The following is a 26737-nucleotide window of genomic DNA, read 5'->3' as shown; positions in this document are numbered from 1 at the left end:
CGCACAGCGTGGTGTGCGCGAGATGTCGCATCGCGGTGCGACGAAAACAACACATCGGGTGCGCTGTTTTCATCGCACCGCGATGCGACATTTCGCACGCACCGCGATGCGATGTTTCGCACTCACCGCAATGCGATGTTTCGCGCACACCGTGTTGTGCGTGCGCAAAGTTTTGCGCACGATAATTTGCGCGCAAGTTCATTTTTACACCCCTAAACTCAGTTTAGGCGTAAAGAGGGGCTTTTCACAAGCGTGCTAACAGTTAGCACCGCTTTGTGAATCAAGCCCAAAGTTACCAGGTATGTATGTATGCGATTAATCATTTTAACATTTTGACAATCACGTCCAAGCGGCTGCTGTTGCGCTGCTGCATGTGCCTGCACGCTCCCCCCATGCCCTCCATTAGCCCGGAGATCAATGAATGGGAACATAGTTTGAAATTCAAGTTCAAGATATTATATTACAAATATTTTTAAAATTATATGCTTGCAAATAGTGATGGACGCAAAACTGAAAAAAATGCACCTTCATTTCCAAATAAAATATTGGCACTATACATTGTGATAGGGACATGATTTAAATGGTGTAAATGGTTTAATGACGGTAGCATGTATTATTTTAAAGCTATAATGGCTGAAACCTGAGAAATAATGAATTATGCATTTAGAAAAAAATAATTCTTAGTAAAATGTACCACCCAAATGTACCACCCAAAGAAAGCCTAATTAGGTGGGGAAAAAAATAAGATATAGATCAATTCATTGTGATAATTAGTGATGAAGTTATTGGCGAATGAATGGGAGGTGAAAATTGCTTGGATGTATAAGGTGAAAAAACACTGAGGGCTGAAATGGTTAAAGTGGATCCGAGATAAACTTTTACTCATTACATAATTGTGTTCCTTTCATATAGTTTATAGGGCATTCCTCAAGCCAAATACTTTTTTTGTTTTGTTTTAATACTCTAATATCCTATAAACTAAACAAGCCTCGCCCACAGCTCCTTTTGTGCCTTGGCACTGTAGCAAGGGCTTATGGGAACTCAGTGTGGGCAGGAGGAGGAGGAGGTTACTAGCCATTGATTTCAGAGGCCGAGGGGAGGAGGGAGGAGGAGAGGGGCCTGAATTGAGACACAAGTTACGTTTCCTCTGCTCTCTTGCAGACAGCTCATAAACATGCAGCTTCTTCTGAGAGCTCTCTGACACACAGTTACAGAGTTAACTACACTGCCAGGGAAATTCCCCTCCCCTCATTAGCTCTCCCGTCAGAAATGAGAAGACAGTGCCGTCAGTTCAGAGTGAAAGGAATTTGTTACAGTAAACAAAAGAGATAAGCAAATGAAATGTATACATCTGTGATGATCCGCTCAGCTGGCTGCACAGGCAGACAGCTGTTTGTCCATTCCTCTAGTCTGTGGGCTGCAGGTCTCTGGAACAGAGACCTGTCTTTTCATTGCAAGTTTCTGTTCTGTTCTCTTGCTGGGGAATTTGCATACATTCGTTATGCAAATCCCCTACCTGCCTTCGTTGATGACTGGTACTATAAGAGCTTTATGTTTCCCAGAATGCTTGGCTGGTCATTTCCCTTCCATGCTCAGTTCCTGATGGACACTGCTGGAGTGTCAGCCATTGCTATCTAGTATATTTAATTCCTGGGGGTTGCTTTAGGCTCCCCTTCTAGCCCAGTCAGGTTGTATTATCTGTATTGCCTGTTCTGTCTTGTCTTGCCTGTTTGCCATTGTCCTGTCCCTATGGTGGTTGACAGGAAATGGTTCTGATCTATGTTCTTGGAGTATAGCTGGTGCAGCGGTTGCTACCAGCTATCTCTTCTGTTCTGTCTTCTGGGATCGCGCTAGCTACTTTGTGCTAGCGCTGGGGATCCTTCTGTTCTGTCTCCTGGGATCGCGCTAGCTACTTTGTGCGAGCGCTGGGGATCCTTCTGTTCTGTCTTGTCGGTCGCGATTGCGCTGTCACCAGCGGCGGTTGATAGCGAATCGTTCTGTCTTGCTGAGATCGCACTAGCCGCTAGCGTTAGCGGCTGTGGATCTTTCTGATCTGTGTTCCTGCTTGGATCACACTTGCTCTGGCGGAAGAGCGGTGGATCCTTCCTGCCTAGTTCTTGTTTTTCGTGTGTCTGTCTTGTCCGCTGCGCTTGCTACAGGCTCAGTGAGGTAACCGTTAAGCAAGCGCTCGCGTCCCCTGTTTCATGTTTGTCTGTTTATGGTTAGTTAGGCGTGCTTGTCTCTATTGTGCTTATCACGTGGAGATCGCGCATAACCGCGTGCACTGTTGCGAATGAGTGCGGTGTTCGCGGTTAGCTAGCGGTTGTTATTTTCCGTATCTCCTTATTGTATTTGCTGTGCCTTTGCTACCCTCGAATTCTATTCTGTTCTGCCTTGTGTCACGTCTCCTATTTCCTATTTCGTATCTGCTGTTGTGTGTGCGCGGTCGCGGAGTGGCGACTGGATTGGCGCACACACATACAACCTATCCCTTTTGCTCAATCCTCTCTTGCGATTGCGTTCTGCGCTTCGTACAATTCCTGTCTGGCACTTGTGGAGGTACAGAGGATTGGTTCCTCTGCACTCCCCAGCGCCATCTGCCGACAGGAATTTCCCTCTACAGGTGCGTAGCACCTTTTGCTGGGTTCCTGCAAATTATACGCTTGTGGAGGATCTCCGCCGTGTCAGCGCACGCGTTGTGCGCTGATCACGGGGAAAGTTCCACAATCGTGACAACATCATTATTTACCAGCACTTCAGGAACTCTCTCTACTCAGGTTTAAAAAACACATGTTAATCGATAGTATCCCTTTAAGAATGAACACTTTTACTGACTGGCATTTACTATCTCAGCACAGGTGTGGTTTACACAGAAATGTGTAGGTACACCATCACCACCCTACAACATGGAACATACAAGCATGCAATAAACTAGGAATTGGTTGGCTCTTGGGTGAATGTGTAGTTACAAATATTCTTATTTTATTGTATAAAAAATTATTAAATACCACATATCCAATTTCATCAGAATATGAAAAAGTGATCACAGGCACAATATCTCTAATTAGCCTTACAACATTCTCCAATAAAAACCCCCATTTTGTGTGCCATTAGAATGCACAGATAAGGCTGCAGTCCTCACTGTGTATCTGCCTCAAAAAGATGTTGCAAAAATATGTATGTTAATCTTGTTTGCATATAGATCAATGAATGTATCAGATCCAAAGATTATAAAGTATCCCAAGTCACCTCAGGTGTAGATATCCAATGTAGATAACTCCATACACAATCCAATACTGAATATGCCCAATCGCAGCACAGGTTTATCTGGAAGCCAGCATAGATTAGGCTGAAAAGAAAAAGCTGAAAAAATTGTTGCAAAAATATGTATGTGTTAATCTTGTTTGCATATGGATCGATGAATGTATCAGATCCAAAGATTATAAAGTATCCCAAGTCACCTCAGGTGTAGATATCAAATGTAGATAACTCCGTACACAAGCCAATACTGAATATGAACAATCGCAGCACAGGTTTATCTGGAAGCCAGCATAGATTAGGCTTGGTTGTTAAATAGTTTCCTTTGTAAACATATAAGGACTCAACAACTGTAGCCAACAGTCGAAGACGAACACTGGTAGAACTTCTATTTGCAGAACGGCACCTTTATGTGCATGTTTTTCCATGTCTTTTTAGCATCCTTTTTCACCATATTTAGGTCATCTGCCACACTGTTTAAAAAGGAAAATATAATTATGAAGACATCAGAGCCATATACTTGTAATTAATGTGAGAAAATCATGGTGTTCATTTTGTTTAAAGATCAAATTGTTCAAATGCTTTTTTCTTTGCAACATCCACAACTGTATTGTTTTATTCAGTGTATGAGCATACCCAACTTTCGACCTTGAGCTTTTAATGAAAATGTAACACTTCAGCGTTTAATGGTCACTCGATGATCTTCATGGTATAAATGTAACACTTAACTGATTGAGTGATAACATTCATTGTACTGTAATAAATGTCTTACTAGGAACAGAGTCATTTTCTTTTAGTGTTCTTTTGGCTTGTAGGGCACTTTGATTTTTACTTCAGTGTCCTTTTTTTTTTTATCTTGATCGTTAGATGTGAAGATATCTTTGGGGGTTATAATTAAGCCTGAATGAATTTACTTTGTAAATAGCCATGTTTTTATTTGTTCTATTTTAAAGATGGAGGGTTACATGGTAACTGAACTGTCAGTCATTGGCTCAATAATAACACTTAGAAGCAGCTTGTTTTGATATGCTAATGTTCTCTCCAGTTGGGGAAACATTAGCTGGATAAACTGACTAAAAGAGAAAATAATAATTATAAGCACTGACAAGTGATATGCTGGTTAAATCCCTGGTTTACCCTCATAGATCTTGCATTATTAGTAAAGGTGAATAGGACACTATGCCACTACCCACAACATTTTAATTTTTGATGTAGTTGTTCCAAGGAAATTACCTTTTGGAAAAGTACTCAGAGACCTGTATGTTAGTAATGCTGAACTACACTCGTAATTCAGCAGCTGTGTTACTGCAGTCTTATGAACACACTCAAAGGGGCAATGTGTTTTTAATACATTTTGACTGCTCAGTATTTAGTAAAGAGGGGATTTGTGCTCTGTGTGTATGAACATAACTGGAAAGCATATATTCTAATTCATTAATCTTTAAAGGACATCTGAGGTGGAAATAAACTGATGAGATAAACAGTTGTATCTATCTTCCTTCTCTTAAAAATTACTTTTGAAGATATCTCTCAGTTTTATTTCATATTTAAATTAAGTTTTCAAGTTGTTACTGTTTCATTGTCTCTGCTCAAGGACACCTTCATTCAAGTATGCCAGAGCTCAAATCTATGAACTATTGACCCTTTTTTTATCTCCTTCCTGTTCTCAGAAGCCATTTACTGACAGTGATTTATGGCTGTAATTTCTTATCATTGAGGGTCTCGGGCTATCCAACCCAGGTCCCACTCAGACAGAAACTTTCACTTGCATACCTCATGTTTAACTCTTTCAGGCAGAGAAAGAAAAAAAACACATAGCATAGTAATTTGTGTGCTTGGCAATGTACATACACATGTTTATCTCATCATGTCACCTCAGTTGTGGTTTAAGTAGTCTTTGCTGTTATAATATGACCAAGGTGAAGGTGGCAATCTTTTGCCGCCCAATTGCAGATGCATTAAAGAGGAACTGTACTGAAAATAATGTAATGAATAAAATTACTTTTTTTTTTTTTTGACAATATTAATTCATAAATTATTTATTCAGTGTTTTACCCCCCACTGTTAAATCTGTCATTTCCCCTTCTATTCCCTGATTTATATTGTGAATTTTATCCCAGGTGGTGACATCTTTACTGCTGTCAGGTGCATTTCTGCAGAATGTTCATTGTGGGCTGGTGCACGGTTCTGGAGCATTTTTTAAAACCCTTGCAGGAGGAAAACCGCTTGGCTAATGAAAGTGAATGGGATGGTGCACACCAGAGCGGGTTGTTTTTTCCAAACTCGGGGGCTGCAGCATTTTGTAGATTTCTGAGGCGTTTCTGCCTCAATGTTAAAGTATAAGAAAGTGAAAAACAGCTCTGAAAAACGCCAGATCAGAGCTGTTTTCCAGGCGGTTTTGTTACAGAAGCTGTTCAGTAACAGCTTTTACTGTAACAATATTTGTAATCTGCTACACAAAAACGCTCCAAAAACCGCTAGGCATGTTTAGAAAACGTCTCTAAACATGCCTAGAATTGCTCCGAAATCTGCTCCAAAAACCTCTAGCGTTTTGCAGATCTGCTAGAGGTTTTTGGTGTGCACTGGCCCTAACTATGTGTTTTGAAGCCAATGGGAAAAAATACCTTATCTCCCAAAATGCCCTGGGAAGAGAACTTTGCATAGCTAGAAAACCTAGGCTGTAACATCACTGAGAGGACAGGGCTACATATTAATATACAGCAATATATAGATATAGGAAGTGTTGCTAAAAAAAAAAAGGATTAAAAGTTGGTGTCCTGAATAATGTACTAAAGTTTACTACAGTTCCTCTTTAAAAATCTATTTCAGATTTACTAGAACATTTCATATCTCCAGTGTTATCCATTGTTCTCTAACCTTTATTACCGTAATTCTTAGACTTTGCTCCCCCTTACGTATATGTTGTCATTATTTTATTATGACAATTCTTCCTCATGATTGTGTAGGATGAAAAATGTGGAATTCAGTGGGCTGATCAGATAGAGATCTTTAGACTTTAGTAACAAGAAAAGGGAGTTTCTGACTTATAATGCATCCAGTAGAAAGGCCATAGGTGTATGGAGCAAGTCCAAAGCAGCAGGGAGAAACTAACTGGAGTTGCAGCCAGAGGGCACTAGAACTACAGTCAGAGGCAGTCATAGGGTAATGCTTCCACTGTAAAGAGACATCAACAGAATTTCATATTTTTGATACTGATAAATTTTTGATGTGGGTCCACCTTGATTTGTTATCATGGCAAACTTTTAACAGTAAGACACAACAGTTTCTTCCCTTTAATCCGTTTCTCTATAACACTTTGTACCGTCATATTGAGACTTCTCCAAACAACCGTGCAAATAAATGTACCATTTACAATGTTTACATCAGTCGTACATGAAAGAGTTTTCCTTAACTGAAATTAAACTTTACAATTCACATTACTCCCCGCAGAGCCAGTCTGACAGACATCATCCTTATGGGACTTATGGCATCCTGTATAGCTGTGACTGAAACTTGTACTGGAAATGTCCCTGGAAGAAATGGGTCTGTTCGAATAAGTAACCAACATCACAAACCACTCTTAGGGCTTGATTCACTAAGACAAATGGTGGTGCTCATCCAATATTCAGGTATCCGAACTACCCAGATAATCCGAACTTTTTCCACTATCCGAACTTTGAATAACAATTCGGATATTTTTTAAAATCCAAATAGCACTATCCGGGCAGATAGTTAGTTCAGATATCTGAGCAAAAGCCAAAATCACCTTCAATGGCAAAAATACCCTTCAAAGGCAGTCAGGCAGAGAGAAAGAGAGAGAGAGGAGAGAGAAGAGAGAGAGAGAGAGAGAGAGAGACCTCCGAAAGGCATTTTGGCCATTTGAAGAGACTTTTGGAAGCATTTTAAGCTATTTTCAGGTCACTTCCATTTTTCTGTCTGAATATCCAAATCCGGCGGGATATCCAGGATATTGGGTTCGGATATCCGAGTTTACTCGAATATCAAAAAGTTCGGATTCAGATATCCGATTCGGATCCGGATGTCTAGGTATCCGGATCCATTCGGATTGTGAAAAGGGGTATCTGAGCACCCCTGAAGACAAATAGCATGCCTTAGTAGAGGTAACACGCATTATCAGAATTAATATGCCTTATCAGAGTTAACATGTCTTATCAAAGTTAACATGCCTCATCAGAATTAACATGCCTTATCAGGGTAGCATAGCGTGCGCTACAAACTTATGCCTGCTAATTGGAAATGACGACAGCTCCACTCGTCCTGCCCTGAGCCCCTGCGGGTCCAATCGCTTTAAAGGACATTATCCCCGCACTTTGATTGGCTTAATAGTTTGCCTGTTGTCAGGAACCGGCCCGTGGCACGCCTGCGTATACGGTTCCCGACTGCGGGTTTGACCGGAGCAGCCTTATTCGAGCTAAAACAAGGCTGGGACCCCCCAGAACACCTCTCACTGCCACCACTAGCGGTTCGCTAGACACTTCCACTCTGCTGTCGAGTCCTCAGCGCGCAATCCGCATTTTCGCATTCGGGTCAGCTTTGCGCTTAGGCCGAATACGGGAACGCCATGCACCCACACACACACACACAGTTGCAATCTTACACTGTAGGGAAGCAAAACCACTAACAGTCGTTCCGAACGATACTGTTAGCTACTCGCACTGGCGTTTTCGTACGTTGGGTCAGCTGCGCGCTTTAGGCCAACGTATGACAAACGCTCCCACACACAATGCAATTACAATTTCATATGGTAGTGTTGCTCAAGCATACAATTAGGCATGGATTTATACACAGTTGCACTTCTATCTCTTCTAGGCTATGAGTGTTAGTTTAGTATAGCAGAAGTCAAGCTTATTAAAGAATAATTTAATATTCCAGGAAAAAGTGGAACAATGCAGAACAGAATATATACAAAAGATTACAAAAAACTAAATAAAAAGTTACAAAATTAAGAGTCTACAAAGATACACACAAGATAAGTTGCCAAAAATAAAAATGGAATAAACGTAAAGTGAACTTTTAACATCGCAAATGTCCAACCGTGGAGAGACGCGGATTTACGGATTTCCTCGGGATCATCTCTAGCAATGAGCTACTCTCGAGAGAAGATACCTGTGACTGTTCTGGACGAACTTAAATAGTCTGAAGTGTCCCCTGGGGCATTTACTGTCCAGCCCCCAGGAACTAATGCAATCTCCCAGTTTGTGACATCACCGAACGCTTGTCATAATAATCTTCCTGTGATATGCGAACTTCAAAGGGTTCCTGTTTGGACGGGGGGAACTAGTTTTAATTACATCCTCAGACATACTTAAATTTCCAGAGATCTCACGTCCATGTATGAAAAGTGTATTATAGCACATACATGAAAAGACTTCCCTAGTCCGAGTTACAGGTGACAATTGATTAATGCTTCCTCCATCTTCCAGCAGGCCTGTCATATGTAAATGTCAAACATTCCTGTCCACTTTGAACTTGGCAGACTCACTTAGTTGGATATTGTTCTGACCAACAGGCAGCCGTCTACATTAATACAAAAGATCAAAGCAATGCCCCACATTTGCAGGGTAGCAGACAACAGGGAACCTCATTACCTATTTCTGGCTGTCCAGAGGAACTGTATGCTAATATCAGTCTATTGACACACACACACAATCACATTAAACAGTCCATGCAGCTAACTGCCAATACCTTCAAGCCAGACTGGCTGACAGCCACCTCTGAAAGATACACAGCAGATAGCAAAATGATAGAATATGTTTATGTATTACCCTCATCATCAGCACCCCAATATATCACCACACCTGTCACTTGATAGGAAACTTGTCAGGCAGCCTATTGGGCCAATCAAAGTGCGGGGATAATGTCCTTTAAAGTCATTGGACCCGCAGGGGGTTAGGGTAGGACGAGTGGAGCTCTTGTCATTGCCCATTAGCAGGCATAAGTTCGTAGCACTCGCTATGCTACTTTGATAAGACATGTTAACTCTGATAAGGCGCACTAATTCTGATAAGGCATGGTATTTGTCTTAGTGAATCAACTCCTTAGAATGGTATGGACATATCTGAGGATAATTGTAGTAGGGGTGGATGAACACCCTGTAGAAAAAGTCACAGGAGACAAAAAATGGGAGCCCAGTAGTGCAATATGTCAATGACCACAATAAAAGAAAATAAATTAAAAGCACTACTCACAAAGGGAGGTTGCTTGGGGCAACCAACCACAGGAAGCAGGTGGAGACAATAAACCCGACTCCACTCGGGGTGGTCCTAGCCAGAACCGGAAGGATGGTCGCTCTCTTAGTGGAAAAAAGGGGACAGAGTCCACTGTGGGGACTCCACTGGTGGTCTGCCACCTCCCCTCGGACAGGATGTGTTCGGGGGTATACTTAGCACGTAAAAGGGAAAGAGGCGCCCTGATGTAATAAAAGCATCTAAAATCAGCTTAAAATCGAAAAGTGATATGAGGTAGCTTACCTCAATGACGAAACCTCTGTAGTTAATACAAGGGATTTTTATTAGCACAGGCAACGCGTTTCGCGGGTCTCAGCCCGCTTCATCAGGCCAGTAAAAGTGCCTACAATAGCAACAAGAACTCCTCAATATACTTTGCATCATATCATATTGATCAAATTTTTAGATCAAATTTTTTCTAAAAATTTGATCAATATGATATGATGCAATGTTTATGATCTTGGTAGAACATTATTTACTATTATGTTTGATATACATGTACAAGTATATTGAGGAGTTCTTGTTGCTATTGTAGGCACTTTTACTGGCCTGATGAAGCGGGCTGAGACCCGCGAAACGCGTTGCCTGTGCTAATAAAAATCCCTTGTATTAACTACAGAGGTTTCGTCATTGAGGTAAGCTACCTCATATCACTTTTCGATTTTAAGCTGATTTTAGATGCTTTTATTACATCAGGGCGCCTCTTTCCCTTTTACGTGCTAAGTATATCTGAGGATAGACAGAAAAGGATCCATGAGCAAAGGGTCAAGTCATGCAGCAGGCATGCTTCACAAGACTTTTGTACACAAAATAAATATTTACTGTAAGGTTGGACATTAACCTTTTGGGGACCAACGTAGTTTGAATCTACGCCCAACAGGTGGTGCTACTGCCCTGACTGGACGTTGATTCAACGTCCGCGCTAAGGAACTGTCCCGACGCAATTGTGCGCTCCGGAGAGGGGAGATTAAGCTGTCATATGACAGCTGACATCTCCCCTCAGTGATGGCTGCTGATCACGTGATCACTATGATCGCCGGCGGATCATAGCGATCACTTACAGAGCTGCAGCAGTAGGGGGAAAGAAGAGGATCCACTCACCCTCCTGCCATTCCCCCGACGATCGGCGCTCCCCTCCGCTCTGGCCAGCATCCCTGCTGTATTGATGCTAAGTGCCGGGTCCCGGGTTCATGACGTCATCAAGCCGGGACCCAGCACTTAACGCCAGTACGGGCCGGGAAGCCTGCGAGAACAGAGGTGTCCACAGCTGCTCATCGCTGGAGACTGGGAGGTGAGTAAAGGCTGCTGGTGAAAGGGGGGACAGCTGGAGGCAGGACACACACACACCCCAGCAAGCCCTAGCAGGGATCCAGCTGCCTGACCCTCCCAAACGCGCCCCCCTCCGCATGTAAGATGCCTGATCCTTAAGGGGGGGTAGGCAGCCGGTCCTGAAGGGGTTAAACATAATAACTGTTGTTAGTTTGGTAAATGATTACACAGAGTGGTAAGAGCATGCAATGGCAATGTACGTTTAGCTGAGCGTGTGAAGACCCAGCTCAGGTGCTTCACAGAGCTGATCCTCAGTCCAAGCAACATCTTCAGCACCACTCAAAAGGAATTAATAAGCTCTTTATTCAAATATAAAGCATTTAAAAGCATCCTCAGAGGCAGACTGCTGTTCCAAGGGGTAGTTGTCCCTTGCAGCTTAACCTCCCTGGCGGTTTATTTATTTTGCCAGGGAGGCTGCAATGTGGTTTTTTTTTAATAAAAAAAAAATATTTCATGCAGCCAACTGAAAGTTGGCTGCATGAAAGCCCACTAGAGGGCGCTCCTGATCCGTACTTTCGATCGCCTCCGGCAATCGAAAGTAACAAGATAGGCCGCAATGAGCAGCCTATCTTGTTTCGCTTTCCTCGTCGCCATGGCGACGAGCGGAGTGACGTCATGGACGTCAGTCGACGTCTTGACGTCAGAGCCGCCCGATCCAGCCCCTAGCGCCGGCCGGAACTGTTTGTTCCGGCTGCGCTGGGCTCGGGCGGCTGGGGGGACCCTCTTTCGCCGCTGCACACGGCGGATCGCCGCGGAGCACACGCGGCTGGCAAAGTGCCAGCTGCGTGTGCTGCTTTTTTCAGAACTGAAATCGGCCCAGCAGGGCCTGAGTGGCGACCTCCGGCGTCATACCCCGAGCTCAGCTCGGGATTACCGCCAAGGAGGTTAATAAGCAGAGACCACTACCCTTTGAAACAGCGGTCTGTTGGTTGATAATTAGAGAAATTATGCAGTTCCCGCCTAGTCAGATAAGTTTTAGAGTGGTGATTAAAGGAGCACTATCATGAAAAAATGTAAAATTTAAAATACATGTAAACACATACAAATAAGAAGTATGTTTCTTCCAGAATAAAATGAGCTATAAATTACTTTTCTCCTATGTTGCTTTCACTTATGCTAGTAAGTAGAAATCTGACAGAATTGATAGGTTTTTGACTTGTCCATCTCTACAGGGGCATAATGACAGGGGTGCAGTCCCTGCGACTGCAGGGGGCCCAGAGCTGTAAGGGGGCTCCCAACTACTACTTCACTCCCTCCGATAAAGGGGTCCATCCTTCAAATCAGGTGTTTTTGTGGCTAAACTTGTTATTGCTGTGATGATTACGATGTCCACACTTTTTATTACTCGTACAACATGGGCCCCCTGGCTGTGAGGGTCACCAGGGGAAGTCAAGGAAAAGGGTGTGAATGTTGGGGGGCCCCATCAAAGTTTTACTGGGGAGCCCCATGATTTGTGGTTACACCTTGCATCTCTTCATAGGGAATTCTCAGCATTTAATTTATTCTTGAACAGCCACGGACCTATCAGTATGACATTTCTCTCGTTTTCTATGCAACTGCTTCAGCACTCTGTCCACATATGGTATGGTGCTAAACAAAGCACATGGCTTGGTACTGCTTCTGTTCATGGTGAAGCATTATGGATATCTGGATGCATATTGTAGGTGCTGCACTGCATGCTAGCAAAAAACACTATGGCGCCTATCTACTGTCTAGTAACATAATGGAACCCTTCTAACACTGACGTTTTATGGGTAGCAATTTGGCAGACCCTTTGCCTCTGGTAAACTGCCTAAATGTAACATATTGTTGATGAATGCACAAATACATTGCCCTATTGTAGTTTAAAAATACAAAAAATTTAGTTTCTGAAAGTAATTAAATAGTCCAGATGGGTGCACTATACCATTACTTTGCACATGGCGCTTTGAATTAGGTTCAATTCTGTCTTCTGTCTCATTCCTCACACCATACTTTGAGCCAAAAAGAGAGGTAGCATCTACACGTTGCTGGCAAAACACATCTGAGACTGAAGTCACAAGAGCATTGCAAACTGTGTCCTCTGGTTTACTATGGCAAAGCTCACAAGGGGGATGATTCACAAAGTGTTTCTGTTGAATTATCTCACTTTACTTATTAACTCACAATTTATCTCTCCTTAAATTACTTACCAGTAACTCATGATGTATCTCACTTTATCTAACTTAACTCATGGTTTATCTCACCTTTTTGGTTTAACTCATGATTTATCTCTTCTCATCTGTTTATCTCATTAAATTTTTATTCTTATTTACTGAAAATCTCTCTGTTTAGTCTGACATTTATGAACACCAGACGATTTGCTCTGTAACACAGTCAGGCTTGCAAACTTTTATTAAACTGAGACATAACTAGGAATTTGAGTCCTATGGGAGAAAATTGCTTTATAAATGTTATTGTATTGTGTAGTGTGTTGTATTATTATTTGTTTATCTCACGCGTTGTCTCTCCTTACAGTTACGGTGAAAAATAAGTAATGAAAAAGCAAAAAAAAAAAAAAAAGTGAACTGGCACTAGTATGCAGCAGGGGTGGAAAAAAACACACCTGGGTTTACCTGTAGTGTGCTCTTGTCCAGTGTCGTCCAATTGCAGCAGAGAAGGAGAAAGTCAGGCACCTCTACATAAAAGTCCTTTATTGTGGCTGGGCTACAGTGGCATACAGCAGTGGTGGGGGGGGGGGGCCTAACAGCTGTTTCGCAAGGTTTAACCTTGCTTCATCAGAGGCACATGTTATTGTCTCTGGCAAAGCAAGGTTAATCTTGCGAAACAGCTGTCAGGCTTCCTTCCCCCACTGATGTCTGTCACTGTAACCTAGCTGCAATAAAGGGCTTTTATGTAGCGGTGCCTGACTTTTTCCTTCTCTGCTGCAATTGAAAAATAAGTAAGCTATGTGAATCAACCCAATGGTGGCATTTGATCACATCCTACAAGAGTATTGTGCAACCAAAATGCACAGGATCTGTGAGTTACTGCAGTGTGATGTGTATCATGACATATCTGGCTCCATTGGAATGAACAGGAGAACAATCCTATCTCCACATTCACCACCCGATGGGCAGTCCACTGCATCATTTACATCATTTAACCACAACCATTTTCCAACCTATTGCATGCTATGTTTTCCCACTTCCGAGATTTTAAACTTGCTTGGAAAAGGTTTTCTTCTTATTCCCGTATCATACTTTTGTAGTTGTCATGTGCAGAGGCTTGCAATCTACACCACCCATTTGTTGCTCCGCACTGTACAATATATTAGGGATAAAGAAAATACAGTAATAAGAAAAAAAAGTTGTGTGTAACGATTGGGGAATTATTTCCGTGGTCAGCGCACAGGATGTGCGCTGACACTGCGGAAATCCTCCACAAGCGTTTAAAATGGTAGAACCCAACTTTGGTGCAATGCACCTGTAGAGAGAAAGTGAGCACAGAGACAGAATGTATGTGTGTCCACTAATCTAGTCGCCACCTGGCGACGGTGAACACACAACAGCGGAAACCAAGTATGAACGCAATCACAAGAATGGCGATTGCCAACAGTGACACAAGACTGAGCAAGATAGAGCACGAGTGTAGCAAGGAAGACACAGCAAATAACAATGATCAGAACGCTAAGGAAAATAACAAATGCACCCGCTAAGCGCGGTCGCCGCATGAAAAGCGCAACAGCGACAAAGCACGCTAATAGCGCGGTCTCCGCACGAGAAGCGCAACAGAGACAAAACACGCCAACCCTAACTAACCAATGAAAGACGAAAATGAATAGAGAACGCGAACGCTTGCTAAACGGTTACCTCACCGAGCCTACAGCAAGCGTTCGTTCCAGACAAGACAGACAGAAGGAGTAACCAGTAGCAACCGCAGCTCTGGCCTACACTCCCAGACAGAGTACAGAAGGAACCACCGCCGCTACCACTAGGGCGGATGCGATCCAGACAGACAGAACGATTTCCTGTCGACCGCCGCTGGCGACAAGACAATCGCAACAGAGAGACAATACAAGGCAATACAGATAATACAATCTGACTATGCTAGAAGTGCTTAGTGCACTCCCAAGGGTTTACTCTAAGATAAACTTAGCAAACAATTAGCAGAGGCTGAGACTCCAGGTAAGTTAGCAGGAACCAACCATCATGACCAGCAGGGAATTCTGGGAGGAAATGGCATTTATACTGCAAGCCATCAAAGGAAGCAGCTAAAAAATTTGCATGCCAAGTGGATGCAAATTCCTCACCAGAGCAGCAACTCAGCAAGTTGCAGAGTGAAGACAGGTCTCCTTTCCAGGGACCTGTAGTACTCAGATTTACAAAATGGTCAAACAGCTGTCTGCCTGTGCAGACAGCAGAGCAGATCATTACATCGTGGTCATCCTGCAGAGCAAACCATGTTGCTACATGAATACATTAAGAACAACCCATGTCAGGATAACAAAAATACATTTTTTAATGAGAGAATTAGCATTTCCTGTCCAAAGGGTTGGCAGATTCAGGATTATAAAGCATGCTGCTGCCCTACCTGGTCGGACATTTTGCACTAAATTATAGGTGGAGAAATCTTGAATAAAATATAAACAAAACCATGAAAAAGCCATATAGTACACACAAAAAAACAGGGCAGCTTATCTGAATCCGGAATCTTGGCTTCTGGAGTTTCTGGCAGCTCCTCCAGAAGCATAGACTGAGCTGGATTTCTCTTTCTGCTTTCTGCTCTCTCTCCCAGCCCAATCAGTGGCCCACAGTCTGTAGATTAGATAAGCAGAAACCACACAATTGTTGTGTCTGAAACTGCTTTCCTGCTGGATTGCTAAAATCAGTATATAACTATAGGCCCATACACACGGCGGATTTTTGCGAACGTTCCGTCGTTCAGTCGTTCGCACGTCAAATCCGACGTGTGTACAGACTATCGTTCGGGTGATAAGACTGGTCCTGAACGATCCGCCCGGCGGATCGCTGAAAACCAGTCCTATCACCCGAACGATAGTCTGTACACACGTCGGATTTGACGTGCGAACGACTGAACGGCGGAACGTTCAAACGACGGGTCGTTCGCAAAAATCCGACGTGTGTATGGGCCTTATCTTACATTATACACATTACCTGCTCTAGTTTTTGCCCAGAGATATGCTTTGGAGGTAATTTATTGGTTCTGTGTTAAGGATAAGTAGCTTTTCCCCAGCTAGCTTATCACCAACTCAGGTGTCTAGTAGGAGGTGGGACTTGTAAAAGAATATTTTCAAGATAAAAATAAAAAAATTAAGAATTATATAAAACAGTGAACAGAAACTCTTACACAATGAGAATTAAAGTGTACCTGAGGCGGTTCATCACGTAACAAATGGGACACAGAGGCATGTTCCCATCTGAAGAACATGCCTTTGTGTCCCCTCCGCGCCACTCTCAGCCCTCCCTGCACCACGCTAGTCCCCTGGAATCTGCCCCAACCAAACCAAAACAGGAAGCAGTGGTAAGGGGCACTACCTGATCCAACCAACCCTCAAGATCAGGTAGTATGCTTTTTTTTTTTTTACTTTAGTTACCAGTTTGTGTTCTCTCTAAGCAAATACAGGATGATAATGATGATGGTGATCATAATGATAATATTAATACTTTAACTGACAGTGTTCAATATGTATGCAAAAAATCTAGGAAAGGGGAAAGGAGTTGCTAGATTTGAAGGGAACATTTAAACAAAACATCTCTTAACAGTAAATGGTCAGTGGTGTATTGCTGATGGTAGCTTCCCTAAGCGATTCGAACTTTAAAGAGAAACTCCAACCTAGAATTGAACTTTATCCCAATCAGTAGCTGATACCCCCTTTTACATGAGAAATGTAATGCTTTTCACAAACAGACCACCAGGGGGCGCTGTATGACTGATTTTGTGCTGAAACCCCTCCCAAATGAAGCTCTGAGTACCGCGGTACTTTAGGCAAACTACCACAATGTAACAAGGTTCACAGACAGGAAATAGCTGGTTACAGCTGTCTCTAACAGCCATAACAGCTAGGAGCAGGTACATAACCTGCCCACAGTATAAATGTCACCATGTAATAAATGTCAGAATGTAAATCGGGGAGAGGAAAGATTTTACAATGAGCAAACACTGACTAAATCATTTATACATAATTATGGTAAAAAATGAAGCACTTTTTTACTACATTATTTCGACTGGAGTTCCTCTTTAAGTGTTTTACTAGATACATATGCATGTTTAATCATATTTGTCAACTATCTCTGTGTTGTAGGCACTGGAACTGGGACCACAAAGACATTTCTCACTGCCAGATGTTCCTGACCAAATACTCTACACATTTGGAAGCTGTATTCTTATTATTGGCTCAATTGGTGTTACTGGAAACCTTCTTGTCCTCTACGCATTTTACAGGTACATAAAAAAAACTTTAGTTTGCGTGCCCTTGACTACAGTGAGTTAGAACCTCAAGCACTAGAGAAATTTAATCCAATTTCTGTTAACCAAAAGGAGTATAACTTGGTCAATACAGGAAGATGTGGGTGGGCATTGGGCAAGGTTTGGATTTTATAACCCAAATAACATTAACAGTCATATTAACTCTCCAGTAGGAAGTACAGCCAGAAAAACCCCTGCATTATAAGCACAGTCATAAGGTTAACAGAAAATACTAGTGACCACTATGATTCACCCCAGAAGCAGCCTTACTACCCACAAAATGCACGCCAGGCAGTTGCAACTACAGTATCTAGACATATTGTCATCCAGGGCCGGACTGGGACACTAAGGGCCCACCGAGAAAGTTTCAGCCTGGGCCCCCCCCCCCCCGATCCCCTCCTCCTCCCCCCCCCCCCCCCCCATTTTGGGCTCACATACACATGTACTCTAGAAATTTTGCATGAGTTTATGGTAGGGAAAAGATCGTGAGCACTTCTGAGGACAGCCTCTAATAGGGATATGTCCACATGCGGCGCGCGCAGGGAAAGTAAATGGGTGTCACCATGCACTGAAACATCGACGTGGTCACGATGAGTCATGGGCAGACTTAAAAAAAAAAACACAACATAAGTAGCGGTGTTATTCACGGAGATTAGGTCCGGCCAGATACATTTTAGATAAAATATTCAAGTAGTTACATGCCTCATGATAATTCATCAAGTAGTCAAATCGCAGCAGATTTTCTGACAAAATGCAATCACGTTGGCGGCAGATACCCCCACAACATGCAATCAGGTTGGCGGCAGATACCCCCACAAAATGCAATCAGGTTGGTGGCAGATACCCCCCCCCCAAAAGTGGGCAGCAGTGACCAGAAAATCATAATGTGGGCAGCAGACACCTGAAAATCGCAATGTGGGCAGCAGTGACCAGAAAATCGTAATGTGGGCAGCAGACACCTGAAAATCGTAATGTGGGCAGCAGACACCTGAAAATCGTAATGTGGGCAGCAGACACCAGAAAATCGTAATGTGGGCAGCAGACACCTGAAAATCGTAATGTAGGCAGCAGAAACCTGAAAATCGTAATGTGGGCAGCAGACACCAGAAAATCGTAATGTGGGCAGCAGACACCTGAAAATCACAATGTGGGCAGCAGTCACCTGAAAATCGTAATGTGTGCAGCAGACACCTGAAAATCACAATGTGTGCAGCAGACACCAGAAAATCACAATGTGGGCAGCAGACACCTGAAAATTGTAATGTAGGCAGCAGAAACCTGAAAATTGTAATGTGGGCAGCAGACACCAGAAAATCGTAATGTGGGCAGCAGACACCTGAAAATCACAATGTGGGCAGCAGTCACCAGAAAATCGTAATGTGGGCAGCAGACACCTGAAAATCGTAATGTGGGCAGCAGACACCTGAAAATCACAATGTGTGCAGCAGACACCTGAAAATCGTAATATGGGCAGCAGACACCTGAAAATCGTAATGTGGGCAGCAGACACCTGAAAATCGCAATGAGGGCAGCAGACACCTGAAAATCGTAATGTGGGCAGCAGGCACCAGAAAATCGCAATGTTGGCAGCAGTGACCAGAAAATCACAATGTGGGCAGCAGACACCAGAAAATCGTAAAGTGGGCAGCAGTCACCAGAAAATCATAATGTGGGCAGCAGACACCTGAAAATCACAATGTGGGCAGCAGACACCTGAAAATCACAATGTGGGCAGCAGACACCAGAAAATCGCAATGTGGGCAACAGGCACCTGAAAATCGTAATGTGGGCAGCAGACACCTGAAAATCGTAATGTGGGCAGCAGACACCCGAAAATCGTAATGTGGGCAGCAGACACCAGAAAATCGTAATGTGGGCAGCAGACACCAGAAAATCGTAATGTAGGCAGCAGACACCTGAAAATCGTAATGTGGGCAGGTTGGTGGCAGATACCCCCCCCCCCTCAAAATGCAATCAGGTTGGCAGAGGGCAAAGATCGGTGGGGTGGGGCGGAAGCCACCCCCCTCCCTCACCTAGGGGCCCCCCCCTCCATAATTGCAGCCAGCGGCAGCAGCGGGGAAGAATCACTTACCAGCATGACGGAGATCCGTAGCTCTGCGTGCCGCTGGCTGGTCTCTGTCTCCTGAACTGACTGTCCAATCACGTTCTCGCAGTACTTCCTGCGAGAGCGTGATTGGACAGTCAGTTCAGGAGACAGAGAGACCAGCCAGCGGCACGCAGAGCTACGGATCTCTCTGTCATGCCGTTAAGTGATTCTTCCCCGCTGCTGCCGCTGGCTGCAATTCTGGAGGGGGGGGAGCGCAGAAGGGGGCCCCTAGGTGAGGGAGGGGGGGGGAGGCTTCCGCCCCTCCCCGCCGATCTGTGCACAATGTCCCCCCTTCCTGCGCTTAGCCCCCCTCCTTTTTAGCACTGGGGCCCCCAGGAGGCGGGACGGCCGGGGCCCACCGATGGGACCATCGGTGGTTCAGTGGGCCTGTCCGAGGCTGTTGTCATCTAATTGGATTTGTTTATGGACAGTTAGTACTTTGGTAACATCTGTACTAAAACAGTAGAACTATCAAAGCTGTTTTAATATCTTTGTTTTACTATAAACATTATCTTCCATGATTGCATATTAAAAGTTATGCTTTCATACTGAATATATGTACTTGTTGGGATTCTGAGCCAAGCTTAGAAAGTACTGTAACCACAGCGTTTGCCTTATGACACACATGATAAGTAACATCATTTGACAAGCACCAGCAAAAAAGTCAAATCTTTGGACCACAATCACTAGGACAGAAATGTAGACCTTCTCTAGGAAACTAAGTCACTCTGTATTTGAAAGGAAGCAGAAGGGGATGATAATTGCACTTGGTATGAGGATAAGGGAAGGGGTGTTGGGGGACAGATGCCAACAGGCAAGTCAGAAGCCATTGAGGCAAAAGATGTGTTACCCCCTATAGCAATGTTCAACCCAAAAAACATAGGTCAGTGATGACACACACAGGTCCTTGCTTAGCTTACTTATGCCCAAAGACAGCCCTGAGCATGAGTAAGTGCAATTTATATCACATAGGGGTACAGTGTTATGAAGTAAATCTTGACAATTTAAGCTTTGCTTATCTTTATCAATGAACCATAATTATTTTAAGACCGCAAAATAATTTTTCATATTTGCTATAATATCTCTGTTTTCTTCCTTATTCTTCATTTTACTGTACTTTTTCTTCATACTCTGCATTCCATTTAAGCAACAAGAAGCTGCGAACTGCACCTAACTACTTCATAATGAATTTAGCAGTGAGTGACTTGCTCATGTCAGCTTCCCAAGCACCAATCTGTTTTATGAATAGCTTCAATCGCCGATGGATTCTTGAAAAAGCAGGTACTAGAATTGCTTTTATTATTTTTGTGGCCCTAATAGAAAATAATTTTGAAACCTGCATCTTTCAAATCTATCAAAGTAAACTTACACTTGAACAAGCCAAATCCTAATAACAATTGGGTTAATAAATGTATGCAAACAGAGTACACAAGTGGTGGACACACTGGACAAAATACCTGTTTTATGAGCCAGTTATGCAATTGGCTAATTGCACTGTAGAACATTTACTTTCCTCTCTGAATTCAGCTAGCAGATTGGTCAATCAGGTGTGACCGTAGGACTCTCAAAGTAGGAAGACCAATAGATACCAAGCTATATTTCCCAGTATAACTGCATCAAAGTAGAACTCATGCATCATGTATGAGTAGGTGGACTTTAGGGGGACTCTGACACTAAGATAAATACCAGATGGAAATTGCTGTTGCATGGCACTGGCTTATTCCCTGCATCATAGATCCAAGTAGCAAATCTTTTTTACAGCATAGCAGACTGTTGTAGAATACTAAGATATCTGTGAGACAAAACTAAAATGACGGCTTTATATATTGGACTGGTGCAGTCTAAGGTACCCCATAACTTAGTAAGTTTATAAACCATGGGAAACCCCAAATGTGTGTTATCTGAAAGAATGTAGAGACTAAAATGTTTTTTAATTGCTTTATTGGCCATAAACTAAGCCTGAACACTGTGAACTGAGCATGTAATCATAAACCATACAAACAGAAAAGTGATAAGCAAATAATCCACTAATATGTAAATCTCCATAGATACAGAAACCCCTATTAATTTAGACAAAGTCTTTAGCTGCCAATTAACTAGCTGCAAGTTAAATAGAAACTGTTCTGAAATTAACGTAATTAATATAATATTCATTTGTAAATTATTTAGTCAGTGTCCATTGTAAAATTTCCATATCCTTTCCTCACCCTGATTTAGATTTTGAAATTTATCACAGGGGACAACATCTTTGCTGCTGGCTGGTGCATTGCTGTGGAATGTTTGTTTACTCTGTGTTCCAAAGTCAGTAGAAATAATACCCAGTCTCCCAGAATTTTCTGAGAGGGGGGAGAATCCCACATAGCTTAAAAGCTTAGGCATCACTGGGATGGCAGGATTACGCACCAATATACAACAATATATAGATATAGAAAGTGTTTCTGATGCTGAAACCAGAATAATTCACATAAAAGTGTGCATCCTGAATGATTTACTGCATTCTACTTTTTTATTACTGGTTTCAAATGAGGTTGGAAACCTGTACTTTACCTGTTGTTACGTTCTACTTTATGTCACTAGAGAACTAATAATTAATAATAATTAATAACTAATAATTAACTAATAATAAGCAGCTAGAGACTAAATCTCCTTAACTTTCTCGGTTACTGGATCATTTTGTGAATCACTGGCTACCTACAGTGTATTGCTAAAGTTTCTTGACACAAAAAGATTTCCTCTTGACGCAGGAACAGTAGTACTTCTGCTGAGTACAGTTTTTTATGTTTTTCATGCAGATTTCTTATTTTATCATCACAAGTATACTATATAGAAGTTTCTTAATATGTTTTAGGGGGGGTGGGGGGTTCCAGGTTCTGCAGTTCAAAGTTAGTATCTTATAATATGCTTGTAGTTGGTTTTACAACATATACACTATACTTTCCATACACCATAAATTCTATAAAGATCCAGATAGATGTATGCTAATTATTGAGACGTTAACATCTGCTATTTAGGCTTATGGATGATTCATTTTAATGTGAAGCTCTATATGAAGTGAAAGATTCACTACTCACATTGTCACAAAAAGGCCTCTGTGTAATCTGGAAGGGAGCATGACTAGTGCATGGCGGGACTGGTTTCTTGTACCTTGGCTTTAATAGTAAGGGAACACTCATATCGATCTCCAGGCATTAATGTCCAAAAGAAAAGGCAAGCCAGCAAGAACTCTGCCCACTGGCAATAAGCCTCCACCAGATTACACTCAGTATATTCATGTTCCTCAGCCTCGTCTAGCAATGCTTCTGCAGAATTGGTGGACAAACTGGGGAGTAACCTCTGCCTACTTTGTAGAGTGAAAGTGAAGCCCCAGTACTGTCAGACAGTTCTTGGAACACTAATAACCTGGACATTGCAAGGGGGTTTAATATAGGGGCTTCAAGCTCACAAGGATTTGTCCTTAGGGAATTGCAGATTCACAAAATTCACAAAAAACATGACTACAGATACTATTCCTTAACTTCACAAATGCTTTTAGATAATGTTCCAAATGCATGAAAAGAAAACCATATATGGCGTACATTTTAAAAAAGATGCCATGTTAAAAGGGCGCAGGATTGTGGCACGTTAAAACTATGATGTGGCGTAGTTTTAACACTTGTGGCTTTCATGCACAGGACGCAATTGCGCATCCCCGCTGGCACAGAGCGCAGCTGTCTCAAGACAGCACATCGATTAGGAGCTGTTTTCATTGGTTTCTGACCCTCTTATCACAGTGATCAGGAAGTTGTGAAAAAGGGTTCCCACTATACCTGCAGCTACAAATAGTGGGTGCTTCTCTATTTATAGCCACAATAATAGCGGCTGCTCTTTTAAAACAAGATTTACTTTGCTCCATTTTTAACTGCTCCTCATGTATAGTCCAACCGTGCTGCTTTTTCAATTTTGGGCACATAGAGCAACAGACAAATACATTTAAAAATAAAATAATGAGTGTTGTCTGAAAGATATTACACATTGAGAAGCTATTGCCCATGTTATTTGTGATTTCCAGTACAGACATGAATCAGACACACTTCTCACCTGATCAAGTGGGAAACTTCTAAGTGTATCTTAAAGAGAATCTGTACTCTAATATTCTTACAATAAAAAGCATACCATTCTATTCCTTATGTTCTCCTGTGCCCCTCTGTGCTGTTTCTGCCACTCCCTGCTGCAATCCTGGCTTGTAATGAACAGATTTAGGCAGTGTTTACAAACAAAAGACTGGCTTCTAACCACAGTATCATAGGCTGAGAACTAGCTTACTGTGTGACTCATGCAGAGCTTGGAGGGGGTGTGTAAAGCTTCTGCCAATGACAAGCAGTGCTGCACATTCCACACATTCCAGCCTCAGCCCGACAGACACGACAGAGGAAAGGAGATAAGATTTATTACAGAGACAGTGCAAGTAGAAAAGGCTGCAGTAAGACAGACCACATTAGAACAGGTATAGGAACTTATAGGATAGAAGAAATAAGGCTTAACATTTTGTTACAGAGTCTCTTTAACAGGAATTTATAATTACTCTTGGATGACAGAGAAGAAGAAAAAAGAATGTAAAATCTGTTTGAGATAACTCCTGTGCAAGAGATTTAACGTGAAACAATCTCAACAGACTTACATTTTACAGAGCTCAAAAGTACTTGGTCCGATTTATTACATTTCCTAGATTCGTAATCCCAGATTGCTAGACAGTGTAGACAAAATTCTCTACACGTTCAGTGACAAATGTGATAATAACCTAGCAAGAAAGATCCCTATAAGCAGCCCAGGAATATTCATCAATAAAGTTTGTTCATTACAAAACAAGGTACCTTACAAATGTAATGGAACTACTTTCTATCATTGCTACACCAATCTATGTAATATCAATTCACAATAACACCAGTGCTGATGATTAAAAGTATTGAATTAAAAAAACCTTCAAATGATAACAGTGTAGTGCCAGATGTCTATTTTCAGATCTTTTAAATGCTTTTCCAATGAAAGAACAAAAACAAAACATCAATGTCATTGGTAAAAACAATATGTTTTCACAGATGGCTCTAAAAGCTCACATCTCCTCAATTCCAAAATGTAGTTAAGATCTATGTCACTGTGGAAACTATGGACCTATTTAGCAGTTAAAGAGACTCTGAAGTCTCCAAAAATGAGGTTTTTACTTTAAAAACCTCTTAAACATAATTGCCCCTCCTAAAACACAGCATCCCGTGGCTGAAAACTCCATAAATCACCCCAAACTCTCTTGGGCACATTGCAGGGCTCCTTCCACATAGAGGGAGAGCTTTTGGCTGCAGTTCTGCCTCTACACACGTCCATCAGCACAGATCGCCGCCTCTCCCCGCCCCTCTCAGTCTTCCTTCACTGAGAGGGGCAGAGAGTGGCGGCGATCAGTGTTGATTAACGCGCATGGAGGCAGAGCTACAGCCCAAAGCTCTGCCTCCTTAGGGCAGCAAAATCCATGACCAAAAAAGTTGTGGATTTTCCCGGGAGAGTTTACGGGTGATTTATGGAGTTTTCAGCCACCGGGATGCGGCGTTTTAGTATGGGCAATAATATTAAAGAGGTTTTTGAAGTAAAAACCTAATTTTTAGGAAGTTTCAGAGTCTCTTTAAATATAGTTATTAGAATTTTTGCAAATATTTCAATCAACGGACTGGAAAGTGTGATATCAACAATGAATTGTAAAAAGCATGTGGCTTCCTAAGCGTAACAGACACCAACTCACTACAAAGAGAGAAGGCTCTCCCACAGTGATTCACCTTGCCAACAGAGCTGGCATCACTGATACATTTTAGAAATTAAATCAGCTTGAGGTATTATTTTAAAATGGGCGTACACTACTAAATCATTTATGTAAGAATATTATAAAAATAAGCAATTATTCATTAAAGGGAACCTAAACTGAGAAGGATATGGATTTTTCCTTTTAAAATAATACCAGTTGCCTGACACTCCTGCTGATCCTGTGTCTCTAAAGGTGGCCATACACTTATACAGTAGATTTGCAGCAGATTCAACCATCAGATAGATTTCTGTCAGATGCCTGTCAGGTTGAATCTGACAGGAATCTATCTGATGTGTGCCACACACTAGGAACAGACTTCCAATAGATTTCAGAATTAAATCTATTGGAAATCTATCTAAATGCATTATTGAACCATTATATCCAATGCAACTCTATGGGCCATCGATCTGCTGATTGACCTAGATTTTCCATCCTGTCAGATAGATCAAATCAATCAAAATCGGCTGCAAATCAATAGATCAATAGATTTGATAGAATTGATTTCTGATCGATCAATCAATTCTATAGAATCAATGGATTGATCGATGGCGGAAAACGACCAGTGTATGGGCCCCTTAATACTTTTAGCCACAGCCCCTGTGCAAGCATACAGATCAGGAGCTCTGACTAAAGTCAGACTGGATTAGCTGCATGCTTGTTTCAGGTGTGTGATCCAGCCACTACTGCAGCCAAAGAGATCAGCAGACTGCCAAGCAACTGGCATTGTTTAAAAGGAAACATCTATATCCCTCTCAGTTAAGGTTACCTTTAAGTCACTGTATATTCAGTGAAGCTCTTCTTCTACTTATTTTTTGCTATTAAAGGAAACCTGTAAAGTAAAAAAAAAAAAAACCTGGGGCTTCTGCCAGCCCCCTGCAGCCTCCTCGTACCCACGCCATCTCTGTACGATCCTACAGTCCCCTATTACAGCTCAGTTTCACTATCGCAAGATCAGGGCCACTGCGCCTACACGTCCCTAGCCACGTGGATTCTCATTTGTGTTCCCCTAGACTGGAGCGTCCTGTCGGAGGCTCACTACGAGGTTTTTTCATACTGCTCTAGCGTAGCATGCTCCTGGCGGCGGGAGGCCAAACAAGGACCCGCATGGCCAGGGCCACACAGGCGCAGTGGACGTTGACTTGCTTGTTGGTGGCAAGGAAACTGAGCCACAGCGGGGGACTGGAGGATCATCCAGAGAAGGCGCAGGCACAGGGAGGCTGCAGAGGGCTGGCAGAAGCCCCAGGTGAGTGAAACACTTTTTTTTTATTTTATTTTTTTAAATTACAGGTTTCCTTTAATGTTAATTGCCCACTAAATGAAAGAGTACCTGGAGTTCTTAAAGCACTTCCTGGTGTGGAATGATTCATATGGTAAAAATGAACATACTGTATTACCAGAAATATTACAGCTAATCACTATAACTGCTATCCAGATTTCTATAAGATTTTGTACAGCTCAGAAATAAAATAATTGTGTTTGTACAGTTTAATAAACGTTCATAATAATTAAATATGGACAAGAAGA

The 26737-nt window shown here is 42.4% G+C and overlaps 1 protein-coding gene across 3 annotated transcripts in view; it reads left to right on the top strand.

Annotated features, from left to right (window-relative positions):
* LOC137504278 (melanopsin-B-like) overlaps window positions 1-26737 on the top strand; it is a 222715-nt gene that overhangs the window by 71908 nt on the left and 124070 nt on the right. For 2 of the 3 annotated variants that reach the window (XM_068232490.1, XM_068232481.1), the window contains exon 2: window positions 17119-17258. In XM_068232490.1, the coding sequence (XP_068088591.1) occupies window positions 17159-17258 (100 nt within the window). In that variant the 5' untranslated portion in view covers window positions 17119-17158. Of the gene's footprint in view, window positions 1-17118; window positions 17259-20536; window positions 20671-26737 lie in introns of all 3 variants that reach the window. The other variant, XM_068232473.1, reaches the window with a different exon arrangement.

The sequence above is a fragment of the Hyperolius riggenbachi genome, chromosome 1 (genome assembly GCF_040937935.1).
Source record: "Hyperolius riggenbachi isolate aHypRig1 chromosome 1, aHypRig1.pri, whole genome shotgun sequence".
Classification (NCBI taxonomy): Eukaryota; Metazoa; Chordata; class Amphibia; order Anura; family Hyperoliidae; genus Hyperolius; species Hyperolius riggenbachi.
Note: the sequence above shows the minus strand (reverse complement) of the source record. Positions and strands in the feature narration are given on the sequence as shown.